This window comes from Maylandia zebra, linkage group LG12, assembly GCF_041146795.1.
Source record: "Maylandia zebra isolate NMK-2024a linkage group LG12, Mzebra_GT3a, whole genome shotgun sequence".
NCBI classification, from domain to species: Eukaryota; Metazoa; Chordata; class Actinopteri; order Cichliformes; family Cichlidae; genus Maylandia; species Maylandia zebra.
This window is the reverse complement of record NC_135178.1, coordinates 19,440,227-19,455,006: the sequence shown is the minus strand read 5'-3', so window position 1 is coordinate 19,455,006 and position 14,780 is coordinate 19,440,227. Positions and strand designations below refer to the sequence as shown.

Sequence of the window (14,780 nt, the reverse complement as noted above, 5' to 3'; positions counted from 1 at the left end):
AACTTTATGTTGTTGTGTTTCACGCCATATTATCAGACCACCTTAAGTGGGTCGGCCTTAAATTTTGAATTTGTGTTGATTGGTAGCTAAACTGCTGGTAAATTGTGTACAGACGTTTTACGTTCGAATTGCAGAGAAAAAAAATCTGGTAGCAACATTGTGCAGTATGAGCGAACCATTTCACCAAAAAAAAGGGGAAGCAAGGTAAGACGTGGCTGCAGCGGTCTGCAGACGTGACTTCTGATCAAATTCGAACCTCCTAAAGAAACAAAGAGCGACGTTACATTGCGGGATGACGTCACCTGAAAATGACCAATAGCGCGGCGCGCTGCTGAGCTGTGTGCCAACCGCTCTTTTTTTCATGCAGGAGACTCAAGTTGGCTTCGCTAACGGACACAGTTTTGAACTCGTATATTAGCGCCATTTATTGCTGCTTGGACCACAGCATCTTCGGAATTTGTAGACATCCTGGCAGCTTACAATTAGTTCGAGGTGAGGTGAGTACATGCAACTTCAAGTTATCTCTGTTATAAAAATCCACCAGCCCAGCGTTTATAGATAATTTTAGCAGTTCGTTTTTTATGAGTGAGGTTGTGAATTTAGTTAGCATTTGTGAGTTGAGTTAGCATTACTGTTGCGAGGGAAGCATTGCTCTGGATTAGTTTCTGTATATGGCGTGCTTAATTCGCTAGGGAGGAATTACCAAAGTACATGGAGTTATGTTAACGTGTAATTTCTGTGGTAAGGTAGTTCAGTCATCAAGGGGCTACGTGCTTCATTGTAAACTGCATCGGAATGAGCCACGTTGTTTCTTTCGGTGTATTGAAGCAGGCTGCAAGCAGACATACACCAGGTATGGCGCGTTTAAGGCTCATTTTTACCGAAGACACTGCCCCCACCCATGTCACTGGTGTGGTGGTGGTTTCTTCGTTTACATGTGCAATGGCGATGTGTGAACGTCAGTGTCAGAACTCTAAAGAGTTAATAGCTCATCTGAAGAGCCATATTGTGGAAGGACACGTGGTCACTTGTCCAGTAAGAGGATGCACAAATACCTTTAGAGTTAAATCATCTTTTACTGCTCACATGTCACGTAAACACAGAGTTTTCAGACAGCAGCATTGGTGATTTATATAGAGAGTCTGCATGTCAATCATCATCTGTTCCAACCACATCAGATGACTTTGTACCCTTGATTTCCGAGCCTGCTGCACAGTCTATTACACATGAAGATAACATGGAAATGCCCCCTGAATTCTGTGATCTTTTTCTGAGAAACGTTTCACTATTCTACTTAAAATTGCAGGGTCAGTTTCTACTGCCTGCTTCAACCATACAGAACATTGTAGAGGAAATGCAGAACATGCATGAGTTGGGACAGACATACAGTTTGGGTAAACTTGCATCACTGTTAAAAGATGACACATCATTATCAGAGGAGGACATCAACAAAGTCTGTGAGTCTGTCAAAAGCTATGATCTTTTTTCTGCATGTCATACCGGGCCATTGAGGACAGTGCACTCCAGAGCTCAGATCTTTAAAAAAGCCTTCAACTATGCGGAACCAAAGAAAATATTTTTAGGGAGAGATGAAAACAGAAAAGATAGGTTTGCCTATTATGTGCCTTTAAGAGAGACTTTGAGATGTCTGCTAGAGTCTGATCTGTGGCAGAAATCAGAAGAGCCCTCTACTGAGCCTCCTGCTGATGTTCTGTGTGACATAAGTGATAGTAAGCTGTTTTAAATAAAATGATTTTTTTGGTCAAAACCCATTGACTTAATTGATTTCTATCCATTAACATCTTACATGAAGTATGGGTACCAAATGGTTCCACTGAAACACAGTGTGCTGTCACAATAATGGTGCTGTTAGTTTGGTACTTACGAAACACTGTATAAAAGTGTAGTATCAAGCAAGATCAGCTTCATATTTTAAGACCAAAGGTACCACTTGGTGTAAATTGACCTTTATTCACATTCTTTTATCAGACATCTTGGAAATGGGGGGCAGCATAAGGAGTTCCATTACTAAGGTGCTGCCGGACCTGTCTGCCTCAATCCTTGAAATTGTACTGGAGGCACTACAATCATTAGGAGTGGAGACATCTGAGAAACAAACCAGTAAGTATTATGATTTCATTGCACAATAGCCATGAAGGACTTTCTGTTTTTTCTATTATGCTTTGGCCAAGGTCCAAAAAGTACAATTAATCTATTGTTTGTGATATTGTTTTACAGCACCAAATATGGAAATTTCAAGCCAGGCCAGCATATCGTCTCCATCTGTTTTAAGGTTTAAGGGTGGTGGCACAGCTAAGACCCAAGAGTCTCTTTCAAGGTTAGTAAAGTAAACAGATTCAAGAAGATATTTTACACATTTCTTTGTCGTCTGTCTCTAAATCTTATTTTGTCTTTATTATGATTAAAAAGGTTTGTTTTGTTCCTGCCCTTTTCAGACACTGAATTTGAGCAGAAACCATAAGGATACTCAAAGGACCTGTGACTCTCAGGAAATGGTGAGATTTCAGGTCATAATCTTTTTTTTCCATTAAATTAAATTTCCTTTTTCCCTTTACAATATTGCTGTTTTGTTTTTGTAAACAGCATCAAATGAGAGAGACAGATGAAACAGTTTCAAGACAATGGCAGGAAAAAAATGCTGAAGATTGAAACAAACCTTGGCTGGAAATATTTGGTATGTGTTTTACCGTAAATCAAATTGTTGAAAAACATTCAGCTACACTGTAACACAGGGAAACTTGATTTGCACTTATTTTGTTACTTTAATTTCTTGTCTCATTATTTTTGTCAGTTATTATTGTTTATGGTGTATGCCCTTCTTGTTTTCCTTCTGAATGCAGAAGGTATCTAGCCAGTCCACAATGAAAGCTTCGTTGCACCCAATGAGTCTTCTGGCAGAAATGATGGCGGCTGTATTCTTTGGTTTCCCTAAACATCACACCCTGCCTGTTTATACGAGGCTCTTCAATTAAGTCTGCACCCAAAGATTCAATAAGAGGTAAGCAGTGGTATTATTCAAGTTTTGCTAAAGAAAGATGGACAGGAGACACTAATCTTAATCAGCCGAGCTCAGGTTCATGTCCAGGTGAGCAGTTTCATACGCTATAAAATGTAGATTGAATGATAGGTCTCATCACCATGCATTCAGCCATTAACTTCAAGTTCTATGATAAATCAATACGAAACTTAAATACGTTTTCCAACAAATTATGATTGTGATTAGGGCTGCGTTGTCTATGTATAACTTTTACATAAGTAGATTTAAAGTATAACTATTGCCAAAACGCAACCTGGGCTGTTTTTTTTTTTTTGTTTTGTTTTTTTTACTGTATCGATTTTGATGTGCTCAAATTTATGCCCCGGCCCCCTAGTATTCCCATTCACTGGCTATTGACCACAAAACAAAATCACGGTCAATCTCAAAAACGGCTTGTTTGTCGTAATTATGCTTTTAGATATATGTTTGTCTTGTTTACAGTAAAAAAAAAAAAAAAAACTGAAAAAAACAGCCCAGGTTGCATTTTGACAATAGCTATCCTTTAAGAACTGTATATTTTACACTTAAGAAATCATTTATCATTAGATCTGGTTTTGGCAGCACGTTTTGTTCATTTCTGTGCATTTTGCTCAAGCACTGATCAAACTTTGTCCATTTTTTTTGCTGCAGAGGGGATCCTGCCAGTCCAAAGTGAACTCCTGATGGACATTGAAGTACTCCTGCAGAGCTTGTATCTTCAACACCATGCGCATTAGAAACTCCACCGAGTCCTTTCCTTCACCAAGGCAGGACCCAGTGACTCATTACTGTTGATAGGTCAGGGGCAGGTAATATTTTGTTTCATGTTTATTCATTCCTCCATGGATTACCAGCCATATATATGGACACATGCTGTATTCTCAAGATCTATGCTGTTTTGTAGGAATAGAGAAAATAATATGTTTAGTCTGTTTTCAAATGGTATGTCAAATTTTCTCATTGTTTATCAGTAATATTCTCTACCTTGGTTGTATATGAGCATCTTTAGATTTTTCTATATTTAGCGGTTGCAAATGTAAAATGTACGGTAAACCATTTATGTTCCTCATATTGTACTGTATTTTTAGCGGTAAAATACCGGCAGCTGTGGTTGCCAGGAATTTACCGTGCTGTAATGCAAATGCTGTAATTTGTTATACAATTTCACTGTGTTTTTTACTGTCAAAGGTTTTAATAAGGTTTAACATATTTCTGTTATTTTTACAGTTATTTACAATAATAGGGTCTATCCTATTACTGTTAAATTAACAACAAATTACTGTAAATATTATTATATTATTACTTTTTTTTTACTGCAAATATCCGTAAAAAGCTATGGAAAGTTGCATTTTTTACATTAAATTGCTGTATAATTGACAAATATATTTGGTTTTTTCTATCATGATTTTGGTAAAATAATACGTTGTCTACCTTAAAAATTAGGGTTACAAAACCAGTATACCGTATTGTCTTTTACAGATTCCACATTTTTTACACGGTATATTCCTGGCAACCACAGCTGCCGGTATTTTACCGTAAATTTGACAGATTTTTTTTTTACAGTGTTCTTAGCAATGCTGTTAGTTGTCAGAATACTTTTACTGTAAACTAAATGTTAATTTTGCAGTTTAAACCAGGGATGTAAAACTCATTTTACATCGTGGGCCACTTACAAGCTACTTTGATCCAAAGTGGGCCAGACCAGTGAAATTACATGATACATGTGTAAAATTACACAAAAAGTAATTCATTTCCCAGACTATCCCGTGATTCTAAAATATACATTTTTCATTCATTCAAAGAAAATATACTTTCTCCTGTGAATCCACTGTAAATTTATATAGCAGAGAAATGTCTGTCATTTGATTGTTTATCTATTAATTACTTTGCTGTAGTATAAATGAGGCGGGCTCTTTATTAATAGGAAAAGCTGTAAACTTATAAAAATACAGTTAGAAATTCAAAATCTATGCACTCCTTCACATTTTCCTGAGCCATCCAGAGGGTCAGAGTGGAGTCAATGACGGCCGTTTCTGGCCTCTGGCCTGATTTTTGACACCCCTGGTCTAGAGCTGTCATTGTTTTAGGATACATAATGATGGACATGCTAACAACACTTTAAATAAGCCTGTCTAAAAATAAAACAAACCAAGGCTAGAAACATTTTATTTTGACTACAAGTTACATGCTTTATTTAATGCCTGAGGAAGATAACACTAATAATCAGTAACATTTTATTCAACAATAAAAATGCACTCATACAAAAATTATTCAGCAATGAATTTGATCTTATTTTGCCACTCTAATAAACCCCCAAAAGCTCAAAAATAGGGGAGGTCAGCAGCCCAGTCAATCTCAGAAGCCTTTTGACTCGCAAGCTGTTGATAACTTGATTTGCAGGATAAAGAAGCTATTTTGACATGGAGTCAGCAGCTGACCCCCCCTGCTGTTTTTGCTGGCCAGCAGTCTCTGGGCAGTCTACTGTATAACCACACCATCCTTTTACAGTAAAACTGAGACCACTTGTAAGCATCAAATATGGAATTTGAATGTAAAATTATGATACATGGGGGCAAGTTGAGAAACTACTAATTGCTCTCAAACACAATAAAAGTTGCCATAAAGGCAGTAAATTAAAAAACAGTTCAAGTTGTTGTATATGTTTTACTGACTGCTCTTGTGACTAATGGAGTTTTCTATTACTCCAGATTACTACACTGTGGCAGAATTGTAGATTAACGCTGTAATCTTAATTCATAAAGTCTGACAGAAACCCAGTAAAAGAATCTAAGCCACTGATAGGCTACTGATTTATGATTAGAAGACTCCCAAGCAAAAAATGACACAAGTCAATTATTCACCTCAACTTGCCAAAGATCAAAGTGTATTGGTTGACCATGAGTCATAATAAGACTTTAGATGGTCTTAAATTTTCGTGTATTTCAGGGTGACGACTTCATTTGCAGTTGGAAGGTAACATCCCATACCTGTAAAAAAAATGTAAAAGTTCAGAGAATATTATATAATACGACAAGTTAGATTGTGTGCATCAAATGTCTGACCTCAGCTTATCTTACACATTGTGAGATTGGTTCACTCACCAACATTGAGTGGGGTTTTACCACTCAGCAGTTGCCAGTAGTGTGATGAATTTCCTGCCAAACCATTTACACTCTGAAGGAATGGTCCATAGTCATCGTGTGGTATGTACTGAAAGCTGGAAACATAGGGAATGACTTTTTAAAGAGTGAAGTGGACAGTTTTTAATATAACTATGAAATCCTTCTTAACAATGCAAATAGTTTCACTCTCTATGTTTTTACACATAACTCTGCATTCAGTTATTAGTTATTATTAATCTCTGGCTGTTTTGCGTCTTTTGTCCTGTCTCCCTCCTGTGTGAGGCCATGTGATTGTTGGGACTTTCTGTATGTTATTGCAGGGTCTTTATCTTACAAAATAAAGTACCTTGAGCAAATGTTGTGGTGATTTGGTGCTATATAAATAAAATTCAACTGAAAAGAAGAGTTATAGAAGGTCCTCTATTGTAACTGCACAAAAGAGCACAGACACTTTCAAAAACTCATGAGGATTTATGAAACATTAATGAAAGGAAGGCATTTCTTAAAGCTAAAGATGTTATGTGGTTTTTGACTGTACTGTACATATACAGGTTTCTGTGGTCTACTGTAAGAAAAAAAGTATGAAGATTTGTTTTATTTTAAGATGTCAACAAACATTACAGGGCACAATTAGTCATCTGGAATTAAAAATTCACACCCAGATATACGGGGTCTCAATTTTAATTAAAAGTTAAGAGAACAAAACAAAAGGTATGGCTTCTTCTAGTAAGGAAACAGTTGATATCATGGTCTTACTTGAAGCCTTGGTTTGAGTATTTCAGTCTCGTCAGTCCACCGAAGAGGCTGCCTCTATAAGCAGTAGAAGTGTTGTAGGTCTTAATGTTAGTGGGTGGCACATTCACTTGCACTCTGAAGTTAGTGTTACCTTAAATAACAAAGGAGGGTGAAGTTAGTTTACCGAAGATGAGCAGAAAAACAATAAAGGTGATCTTTTTGCTTTATAGCTTACCCTGAGCTGATGTCCCACTAAAAAACAGCAGCAGCAGGGCTGCAGAGAGGAGAGCAGGCTTCTTCATTTCAACTGCAGGGCAAACATAAAATTTTGATATGCAAACATGAACACAAACATACGTTGTGGAAAGCAGTTCCTGAAGACTGAGTATCACCATCCCAAAATACAGCATTTATAATGGAATAAAACCTCTTCATGTTTTATTATTATTTTTATTTGGTACGTGAGTTTATCAAGTCATCTAAAGGTTCACTTGATTGTAGTATTGGTAAGGTATTTGTTCTCACAACCAGTGTTTGGGATGTTGGCATTGCTCCGATTGTCAGCATCTCCCCATCATTTCTAAAAGTGAGGTGTGCAATATTAAGGAAGTTCAACAAAGTTAAGCTTTTCTTGCTTGATAAACCCTAAAGTCTAAGTTGGAGATAAAGAGTATCTCATTAGTGGCCATCAACTTTCCCTGTTAAGTCAGGCTTTCTGCTTCAGACTCTGAATGCCCAGGATTTCATGTGTCATGTTATCCCTGTGAGTGTAGCCTACTCTAACCAGAGACGTTAGCAGATGATAAAATGGTGACAAAAATCTGTAAAAAACATGAAAAATGTAACAGAACCGCACAGAGCAGTAAAATAAACATTTTAATTCAAGTAAACTATTTTAATGTTGACCGCTTTGGGTGCTGCCTTTTATTTATAATATAAAGACTGCATGTTAGAAATCTGAAACGTTAGACTGGATACATTTAAATATTAAAGGTTACTGTGCCTTTGAAAAAAAAGGAGACATGGAAATCACTTTAGTATGTTAGTAGATCAAAGGTAAACTGCTTTTATTTATTATCAATGATATTTAAAGATATTCTTACCTTTTTCAAGTTCTGTTTTCAATAAATGTGTAAGAATGCAGCCGTGGAGGTTGTAACTTTTCAGTTGAACAGTTCCTCCTCCTCAAGTTGAAGCTGAACTACAGATTAGGAACTTTTATACCTCTGCGCCACACTTGACATTATACAGAAACAACCAATGATGATACAGAAAAATAACCAAGCCCTTTACTTGTGCAATCAAAAAAAAGAGAAGCTTAAATCTGTGTTGACTAACCATGGATGTTATCGAATGACAAAAGGTGACCATGTATATTAAATTGCATAGGAGGACTTTTAATTTGAATAACATTTGCTACATTTGGCATTTTTTCTGCATTTAATCGTTTAATTGCAGGTTCGAATTCGACCCGCGAATTTGACACCTAAGTGATTTGTCAGACTTCAGCCTTCTTCTTTACATAACTGAGCACTTTTATTGCTTGGTAGTTAAATCACTGTAATGAAAAAATCAAACAGTCTCAAATGCAATATGTAAGCTATGTTGAGAAATGGTAATACTATGATGTGGAGCTGTATCATTTGGAAAATGAATACCACGTTGTTGTTACCATTCATAGCATTCATGCTTCACAAAGGTAAGGTGTGCTGCTGACAGAAAGGACATTGTGTGGGTTTAACCTTATTTCTAGTTTGGTACCGAAATGTCTTAGAAGAATTTTTAGTGTATTTTTCCTTCCTTTTTGACTTTAACTTGAAATTGGCTCTCTCTACAGTACAGTATCATTTCCTGCTCCTGTACTGCGCCCGGCCTGCTTTATTCTTGCTGACATGGCACAAATCAGTGATGCAGATTTAATGCACACTTTAACTGAAATATAGCAAAAGTTCAAAATGTTCTGATAATGCAGGGTTGATGTTTTTGACTTACAAATTTAGAAATTTGTTCTCTAAATAGCATCAAAAACATTAGCTCAGGTAGCCTACTATTAGCTAATTTTAGCTTTCTGAGTCACTACTCTGCTTGTGTATTGCGAGTTACCAGTAAAGGAGCTGATGTGCTTTATTATTTTACTTGTTAAAGATTTCTATTCCTATTCTGAGCTGCATTTCTTGTTCACAGAACAGCTCCAGGTTATAGCGAGTCAAAGGGTGTTACTTATCTGTTTTCAGTTGCAGTAGTAGTTTTCAGTGGTCTTAGCCACATAGTCTAGGCCATCTTTATGTAGAACAATAATTATTTTTTTCAGATCCTCACAGAATTATTTGCCATGAGGTGCCATGTTAAACTTCTAGTGACCAGCATGAGAGTGTGAGAGCAATAACACCAAGTTTAACAGTTTAACCTCCCCCCTATTAAAACCCGTGACTTTGTAACACTAGCGAATCACATGACAACGGGAAGGGAAAGGGCTAGTTGGGCACAGTTTGGACATTTCCCCTCAGAGGTTTACTCGCTTTTGTTGTTAGCAGTTCAGACATTAATGGCTGTGTGTTGAGTTATTTTGAGGGGACATCAGGGGACATGGGAGGAAAAAACAATTAAGACGCAAAACTTTTGCAAGATTCCGAGTTTGTTTTGCGAGATCTCGCAAAACTTTTGTGAGATCCCGAGTTTGTTTTGCGAGATCTCGCCCCCCCCCATGCACACGCACGCACACATCCTCCAACCACACACGCCCATATTTTGCTCCATTGCGCTTTATTTCACACCTCAAACATTTAGTAAACAATTAAGCAAATACAAGTAACCTGCAATAAATTACAGGTAGTAATAAAATAAACTACTAACTCTTTTACGCTTCGTCCACACCTACACGGTATTTTTGAAAACGCAGCTGTTTCGTTCACACGTAAACGCCGTTTTGAATCACCGAAAACGGAGATTTTTTAAACTCCTTTTTTTCATTTACATGTGGACGATGAATACAGAGTTGGTCGCAACGTCAAAGGTATGCGCCTTTTTCACGTCACGCACGTTATTTTTTTACATGAGATGAACTGCAGAATGGCAGATAGAGACGAAATACTGTTAATCTGACTATCTTCAGGTTTTACACACTTGCATATACACACGCAGTTACTGTCCTTCCATTTAGAAAGACAGATGCGTCATGGTGTGATTATTTTACAAGTCGTTTTTTTTTTCATGTGTAATAATATTCAACATTGCTATCAATACATTTTTCAAAAAATGCCTCTCTGTGCAAAATGTGTTTAAAAACATAAACAACTGTGGGATCCTGTTTGTCTGTGATTTGAACAGCAGGGAAAACCAATTCTGCAGGGAGACCTACCTCGGCACTTGTGCAGGTGAAACCAAAGGGAAGATATGCTTCACCATATTTTCTAGTCTTTGGCTTAGAATGAAGTTGGTTTGGAAACATATTCAGCTATGCTTCATCTCCTGCTTTGCGTTTCTGTGGGCGCTCTGTGCTAGCAGTGTCCAAGCGTTTTGTTTTTTCCCCCCCCTTTTCATTTGCATATTAGTCAACTGAAGTTGAACTGAGCCCCACACTTTGGGAAGGTCCGCTTTAGTGAGAGTCATGTACTCCATTCTGTCTGGGTTAGACCAAGCTTTCACCTTAGCCTTGACCCATGACAGTGTACGTAGTGTAGATCAACTTATCCCCAGGACACTGAAACAGTGTAAAGTTCCACATGCATGCGGCTTACAGTTTTTTCTGATTGCTTAAGCACATGTTATGTAACTATTGGCTAATTTAGCAAAACTCTACACACAAATAAAACAACCTGTCACCCAATTATCCAAACATTTTAGTTCTCTTGCAAAAGCAAACACAGCTAGATTAACTCTTCACACCTTTGTAAAAATGGTGTTTCCGTATCAAACAGTACACACAAGCCATCATCTACTAAGCACACAATGCGCCAACTGCACACTGATGGTATGAATACAAAACACATCTGGCTTTTGCTTTCTCTGTGCACAAGGTAGGCTATGTCAGTTTGAGCTCATACTTCTGTCATAGATCCATAAGCATAGAGGGATCCAAACTTCAAGTACTGGTGTTTAGTCAAACACATCAAAACAAACACAAGTGTTTATTTCCAAGTATAGGATTATTTGCAATCGCCATAATGACTATATGGGTTACGTGGTCTGCAGTGAACATGCTTCCTCTGCCCCCTCCTCGTCTTCCTCTTGCTCCTCCTTGTCCTTGTCGTCCTCTTCATCCTACTTCTTCACCTCCACGTCCTCTTCCTCGGCCTCCTCTACTTCTCACTCTTTCTGCTCCCACCATTGTACTCCGCACACACAGCTTACCTGTATTATAGTGCTTAGGCTGATTGCAAAGTGAACGAATTATCTAAGAAAGTTTTCACATGTGAAAGTGTGCCAGACAGTTGGCAAATTAGTGTTAATGATAGCCATACATGTGTATACTTTTGCTAGGAGTGTGTTGGAAATTTGGAAATTGAGTGTTGTGCAGTGAATTGTGCCTACAGTCTTGCAAAGTGTGTGTTACAAAATTGCAAACTGAGTGCAAAGCAGTTTTTGTGCTTTTAGTTTTGCACACTCAGTGAGTGGTTTTGCTATACGTCTGACTAGTTTTAGAAATTGTGCTACAGGATTCACAGTTAGTGTTTAGGCATTCGGTAAAAACTGTAAGAGGAAGAGAATGTAACCCTCTCAAAGTTATCCACTGCTATTCAAGCCAGTTTTAATGTTTAATATATGCAGTACCAATTTTATCCAGCAGAGGGGAGTGATGGCACTATAGTTGTCTTGCAAAGCATTATGAGGTAATAAGAATAATTGCAGTGCAAGCAGATAGAGAGCAAGCCAGGAAAAAAAACAGAGCATAAAGTATTCACCGGAGTAAATAGGAACTTTAAAAAAATAAGTGTTAAGGTTTTGACAGATAAAGACTTATGGGGATTTGCTCACCATACATCCCATTCTCCAGTTGTTGTTTTTTTACTTTGTTGTGACATAATGCGAGAAATGGCACCATATTTTACTGTTTTCTTTTTCCTTTCCTCACCAAACCAGAGTGGTTAGTGGAGGCTTTTATTAAACAGTTATTCAACAGTAATGCACTAATACAAAAATTATTAAGCAATTTATTTGTTCTTATTCTGCTCACAACCCCATAGGAGCCCCCAAAAGCTCAAAAATAGTTGTAATTTCACAGCTGATCTTAGAGACTTGCTGGTGTCCAAGAGGAGGTCAGCTTCCCAGTCAATCTCAGAAACCTCCTGGCTCCCAAGCTGTTGATAACTGGATTCACAGAATGCAGAAGCCATTTTAAAGCTAAGCTGCCCTTATTGGCTGTTTTTCCTGGCCAGCAGCCTTTGGAGAGTCTACTGTATAACCAAACAATCTTTTTACACTGAAACTGATACCCCTTGTCAGTATATAAGTACCTCTCAAACAATGGAATTTGAATGTAAAATTATAGCACACAGGGGCAAGTCGAGAAACTACTAATTACTCTCAAACACAATAAAAGTTGCCATAAGCGCAGTAAATTAAGAAACAGTTCAAGAACTTCAGTTGACTAATATGCAAATCTTGCATGTCTTTAAACTTTAAAATGTTTTACTGATTACTCTTGTAACCAATGGAGTTTTCTGTTACTTCAGGTTGCTACACTGTGGCAGACGTGTAGATAAAAGCTGTAATCTTAATTGATAAAGTCTAACACAAACCCAGTCAAAGAAACTAAGACAGTGATAGGCTACCAACTTATGATTAGACACATTTTGTCATGAAAAGCTTCCAAACAGAAAAATTACCCAAAAACTAAGTATTAACTTAAACCTGTCAAAAACCAAAGCATGTTGGTTGACTATAAGTCAGAATGAGATTTCAGATGATCCTGTTGTGTTGAGGTGTATTTAAGGGTGATGACTTCATTTGCCTTTGGAAGGTAACATCCTATACCTGTTAAAAAAAAATTTCAGAGAATATTATAATGGGACAAGCCGGACTGCGTGCATCAAATGTCTGACCTCAGCTTATCTAACACATTGAAAGAATGGTTCACTCACCAACATCAAGTGAGGTTATACCACTCAGCAGTTGCCAGTAGTGTGATGAATTTCCTGTCAAGCCATTCACACTGATGAGGAATGGTCCATAGTCATCATTTACTTTGTATTCAAAGCTGTAAACACAGGGTATGACTTTTCATGGACAAAAGTATGCACAGTTTTTGAAATAACTGCGAAGCTCAAAAGAAGGTTATTGTAATTGCAAAAGTACAAGAGCACCGACACTCTTGAGAACTCATAAAGACTTATGAAACATCAATGAAAGGAAGGCATTTTGTTGAAGCTAAAGATGTGATGTGGTTTTTGACTGTCCTCTAAATACATGCAGGTTTCTGTAGTTTACGATGATCAGATGAAAGTGTGAAGAATTGTTTGTAAAGGTCAGCAAAGCTGTTTCATCTTGACTAAATGTCAACAAATAGCAGAAAACAATTGGTCATCTGACAATCAAAAATCCACACCCAGAAACACAGGGTCTCAATTAGAATTACACATTGAGAGAACAAGAGAGACTGTATAGCTTCCTCTAGAAAAGAAATAGCTGATTAGATGGTCTTACTCAAAGCCTTGGTCTGACATTTTCAGTCTTATCAGTCCACCGAAGAGGCTTCCATTAGGAGCAGTAAAAGTGTTGTAGTTCTTAATGCTAAAGGGTGGCGTATTAACCACCACTTTGAAGTAAGTGTTATCGTTACCTGTATGCAAAGATGAAAAACAATAAAGGCGACTGGTCAGGCCTACGTGACTATTTAAGGACATTTTCAAATTTATTTTTCTTTTTTTAATTTAGCTACACTGAAGCTTACTTCGAGCTGACTGCCAAACACAAACCAGCAGCAGCAGGGCTGCAGAGAGGAGAACAGGCTTCTTCATTCTGACTGGTGGGTAACACAATTCACACCTAAAAAGTTAGATATGCAAACATGAACACAAATATTCATCAGGAATGCATAAATCGAACCATTGTGGAAAGCAAATAAAAACCTCTTAGTCTTTTTTTTTCTTTAGGTACATGAGAGTAAGAGTACGATTAACTAAATGTTGATAATCAGTAAATCACTAAAATTTTTCTAAGTGGTCAGTGTGCAACACAATAAAAGTATAATAATCACTGTTGGCTGTTTTTTGTCAACAATGACAAAGAGCTTGGTTATTTAGCTTTTTTTAAAATTTAGCTTTTTTAAAAATTTCTTTTTACATTAAAATGAACAATGATTTATTCAAATATATATATATATCTCCAGTTAGAAAAATCTTACCTTCTTCACCTACTCCTTCCAACAAATACAACTAATGCACCAGTGGAGGTTGGTAAGTTTTCAGTTGAACAGTTCCTCCTCCTCAAGTTGAAGCTCAACTATAGATAAGGAACTTTCACACCTCTATGCCTCACATAGTATTACACAGAAACAGCCAATGATGATACAGAAAAATACTTCCTGACAGACTGCCTTTGGATCCCCACACCCACCAGTAAATGTCTCTGCATGCCTGATTGCATTAAACCTTTAGTAGTTATAACATTACATTAAAGCACTGAATAAAGACTTTTTGTACAATAGTATTTTCTTCCTGACTAGTTTTAGTACTTTTTTGGTTTCTTCCCCAACCAGTTGTGGCAGATAACTGGCCCTCCCTGAGTCTGTTTTTTCATTATCAGTCTATCCTCTGGACCTACTGTCAGAATAAATATTTAAAAAAAAACGAGCAACAGTCAACAGCTGGAGTATTCATTCTTCCAAGGGCGCAAAAACATCAAATACAAGGTTTCATGCAAGTGCTCGAAGGAGGAAGTCCCCAGTG

At 37.3% G+C, this 14,780-nt stretch overlaps 1 protein-coding gene and 1 long non-coding RNA gene across 5 annotated transcripts; one reads left to right on the top strand and one right to left on the bottom strand.

Annotated features, from left to right (window-relative positions):
• The first annotated feature begins 210 nt into the window (after window positions 1-210).
• On the top strand, window positions 211-4,155 carry LOC112432934 (uncharacterized). 2 transcript variants are annotated; one of them, XR_003023287.2, is made up of 7 exons: window positions 211-492; window positions 1,990-2,121; window positions 2,239-2,338; window positions 2,457-2,516; window positions 2,605-2,695; window positions 2,862-3,019; window positions 3,689-4,155. It is a non-coding gene; the product is annotated as an uncharacterized LOC112432934 (long non-coding RNA). The 2 variants fall into 2 exon arrangements; XR_003023286.2 differs by having other exon boundaries at window positions 214-497.
• A 1,034-nt stretch (window positions 4,156-5,189) lies between these two features.
• Window positions 5,190-14,374, bottom strand: LOC112432933 (cobalamin binding intrinsic factor). 3 transcript variants are annotated; one of them, XR_013101142.1, is made up of 10 exons: window positions 14,237-14,348; window positions 13,784-13,878; window positions 13,537-13,672; window positions 12,975-13,090; window positions 11,585-12,867; window positions 7,998-10,626; window positions 7,130-7,201; window positions 6,916-7,045; window positions 6,139-6,254; window positions 5,190-6,024 (listed from the first exon to the last, which is right to left on the bottom strand). XR_013101142.1 is itself a non-coding variant. In XM_024801330.2 (5 exons), exons 2-5 carry the CDS (start codon window positions 7,194-7,196, stop codon window positions 5,963-5,965), a joined length of 375 nt encoding a protein of 124 aa, XP_024657098.1. In that variant the 5' UTR covers window positions 7,197-7,201; window positions 7,998-9,493; the 3' UTR covers window positions 5,190-5,962. The 3 variants fall into 3 exon arrangements, 1 of the variants encoding a protein (XP_024657098.1); XR_013101143.1 differs by lacking the exon at window positions 13,537-13,672 and having other exon boundaries at window positions 14,237-14,374; XM_024801330.2 differs by lacking the exons at window positions 11,585-12,867; window positions 12,975-13,090; window positions 13,537-13,672; window positions 13,784-13,878; window positions 14,237-14,348 and having other exon boundaries at window positions 7,998-9,493.
• Window positions 14,375-14,780: the final 406 nt, after the last annotated feature.

Excerpts from the sequence above, each read along its gene's own strand:
- LOC112432933 (XM_024801330.2), bottom strand. The coding sequence starts at position 7,196 with ATGAAGAAGCCTGCTCTCCTCTCTGCAGCCCTGCTGCTGCTGTTTTTT. Across the intron at positions 7,046-7,129 it reads TAGTGGGACATCAGCTCAGG|GTAACACTAACTTCAGAGTG; the intron begins GTAAGCTATAAA and ends TTGTTATTTAAG. Across the intron at positions 6,025-6,138 it reads TAAAACCCCACTCAATGTTG|GTATGGGATGTTACCTTCCA; the intron begins GTGAGTGAACCA and ends TTTTTTTTACAG.